The 3,001-nt window shown below is 49.7% G+C and overlaps 1 protein-coding gene across 1 annotated transcript; it reads right to left on the bottom strand.

The window, feature by feature from the left end:
- Window positions 1-1,039: 1,039 nt before the first annotated feature.
- On the bottom strand, window positions 1,040-1,994 carry LOC123084228 (photosystem I chlorophyll a/b-binding protein 5, chloroplastic). Its single transcript, XM_044505941.1, has 3 exons — window positions 1,885-1,994; window positions 1,659-1,791; window positions 1,040-1,156 (listed from the first exon to the last, which is right to left on the bottom strand). The coding sequence occupies exons 1-3, from the start codon at window positions 1,992-1,994 to the stop codon at window positions 1,040-1,042; spliced, it is 360 nt and encodes a 119-aa protein (XP_044361876.1).
- Between the last annotated feature and the right edge of the window lie 1,007 nt (window positions 1,995-3,001).

Below are 3,001 nucleotides of genomic sequence, written 5' to 3'. Positions count from 1 at the left end.
ACAGGTGCCAATGATGCCATATAGGAAAAAAAGTAATGTGGCAAAGCAATTAAAGAGAAGAGAGAGCATTATGATGACCCCAAAAAGAAATGGTGCTAAATACATAAACCTATGTAAAATGGCTACCAATCAAGACATAAAGTAGTTTAATTATTAAACAATTTCACGAGGGAAACTTTAGCTATAAAATTTAAGTACCTATGCATCGAGGAGACTAGTTGGTAAGATTTTTAATACACTTAACGCCTCATCTAAGTACCCATTGAACATATAAAGGATGAGCCAATACGCCCAACTAGCGCCAGTGGCCACGTTTCCTTTTATTCTGAGCGCGTTACTGTAGCGAGAAGGGAAGGGATAAGGTCCCGAGCGCCGCCTTCTCCCGCAGCACCTCAGCCGCCTCCTCTCCCTCTCCACCCAGCCGCCCCCTCCCTGACGGCCTCCACCTTCTCCCTCTCGCCAAGCGGCCGGCGTGCCCCCCTTCTTCTCCCCACCCGACGCTGGTGCCGGCCGCCCGAGCACCTCCCCGTCCGCCCGTGCCTCGAGCCGCCGCCGGTGCTCCTCCTGTCGCCCTCCCCGCTCACCTCCGGCGCAGCTCGTCGTAGTGGAGAGCTATTATTTGGCGGCGGCAAGGAGAAGGGCGCTGAGGAGGTGACGCCGGCTGGCGTCGTGCCTCCCTGCATCGTCGCCTCCGACCTCACCATGTAGTTAACCTCACCCATCTCCCCTCCGTGCCTCCTTCCACTCCATCCTCGGCCATCCCCATCCTCGGATATCATGTGAGGAAAGAAGGTTTAGTATGCAATTATGGTGTACACCAGAGAAACATGTGTGTTTTTCCCTATGAAGACATCTACTTCTTGAGATAATTGATGTTAGTTATGCACTTGCAATGCAAATAATCTCTCTCTAATCAGTAACTGTGTTATCCCAAATGATCCCTCTATTTATTTTGCATGTTTCAGGTTTCTATACTAACCATCATCAAATAAGGTGAGAGTACTTTAGGGTTGAGTAAATGTTTCAGTTGGATGTTGAATTACACCATCAAGAGAAGCTGGACAAAGAAGAATGCTGTGGTGTTGGCAAAGTCAAATTTCACGGCGCCTGCTTCAAACCACACTGGTAGGTTGCCGATCCCTGATACATGGATCAGCTACACAGAAACACGCCAATTAGACCGTGCCACATGTATGATAGGAGCTCATCGGAGCGTCGAAGCCATCAATTTCATGTTTGGTTTCTGTAAGTGTGGATGCTTCAATGTGGTAAGAATGCTATCATGCTACAATCATGGGTTTTTTTCCCCTAGGTTTGCTCTTAAGAGCTAATGTGTTGCATATGATATTTTTTTTAGAATATGTTGCATATGATTTTGCTGTCATTGAGATTGTTATTTTCATTTGGATCAATAATTCCCTGTCTGATAGCTTGGTTTCTCTTCTTTTCTAAACGAGAGGGGATCACACTACCATTTCCATTATCAAAATTCAGAAGTCATGCTTGTTTTCTCACTGTGTTTTCAATTGTTTATACTAATTTAGGCACCTCTACAGCTGTTTTTGGGAAATCAAGCGTCCGCACTATGGTTTCTATAAAACTGAGAGGATATTCATTTTACAGGCGCTGGCAAGGAGGTCAAGAAGGGAGCAACTTACATCGGTTCCAAGGATGCCGGCGACCCCTGCCATGGCAAACCGGCAGTGGACGAGCTCGGCCTGGATGTACCACTTCAAGTCCTCAGGCTGCTCCCCGAGCCCCAAGGGATCAAACCCGTAATCGCCAGGCAGCCTGCATCCAGAAGCGTCAAGCAATCCATCAGCCTAACAACGAACCATCGCCGCCTGCAGAGAACACCGGCAGAGGTTGCCACAGTTGACTGACGTGCCGTCGAGGTACGCCGGTAGGTCCAGCCCAGACAGCCATGTCGCGCGCTCCGCGGTGGCTCGGACGGCGAACCGGGCTCGTGACGACTGGACATTGTGTCCAGGCATGGTGGTCGTGCTCCTGCTGAAAGGTGTGGGTGGCCTGGAGGAGAGGGTGCAGACTCTTCCATGGGTGTTAGCTGCTAACGCCATGGCCGCCGCCGTCGGATTTGGCTGGTTGATCCCTTGCTCGCCTGACCGCAGCTGGCGAGGGTCCTTCTTGGCTGCAGCTGTTTTGGTTGGGGCGTGTGGGTGGTGCGTCGGACGGATCAAAAAGCCGTGGATATGGAACTAGAGGCGTTCGTACTTCGTAGCTCCAGTGGCTGTCAGAGTCTGCAGCTTGTGTTCTTTTTTTGCTTTCCTGAGGGGATGCAGCTTGTGTGCTGGCCGGAGTGTATTGAACGGTTATAATGCAGCTACCGAACTAGGTATTCCTATTTGTGCTTATGTGATCTGCGGAAATTTGCATTCAAACTATGAATCGGCCAGCCTACCTACAACATTCAGATGTTGTATCTGCTCGTTTCGAGGTAATGTTTTTAACTTTGTCCTACAGGCTTCTATAGTTCTGCATGTGCATTACTTATTCGATGTTTCTGTCTTTTTCTCTTTGGGTTTCTACAGAATAGAGATGTCTATGGAGCTTGGGAACAGTGTCTTGGGTTGGAGTGGATTGATACTGCAATAAAACGGCCTATACAGCCTATTAAGTATGCAGTTGTCTTGCTGGGAGGTGAACATATCTAACTTTTGGATGCCAAGTTTTACCTTTACCCATGCTTGGGCTTAGATATGTCGTACCCATGCTTTATTGTCTATGTACCAGAGCTTCAATTGCTTTTACAAGATTTTCTGTAGGCTTTGCGGTTTTTCGGACAGTAATGAAAATCTTAATTTTTGTTATAGGGATATGTATCCCTGATGGCCTCCGCCTTCTCCCTCTCGCCCAGAGCAGGGCGGCCGGCGCGCCCCCCCTCTTCTCCCCACCCGACGCTGGTGCCGGCCACCCGAGCACCTCCCCGTCCGTCCACGCCTCGAGCCGCCGTCGGTGCTCCTCGTGTCGCCTAGAGCAGGGC

Source organism: Triticum aestivum, chromosome 4A, assembly GCF_018294505.1.
Source record: "Triticum aestivum cultivar Chinese Spring chromosome 4A, IWGSC CS RefSeq v2.1, whole genome shotgun sequence".
Taxonomy (NCBI): domain Eukaryota; kingdom Viridiplantae; phylum Streptophyta; class Magnoliopsida; order Poales; family Poaceae; genus Triticum; species Triticum aestivum.
This window is presented reverse-complemented; position numbering and strand designations above follow the sequence as displayed.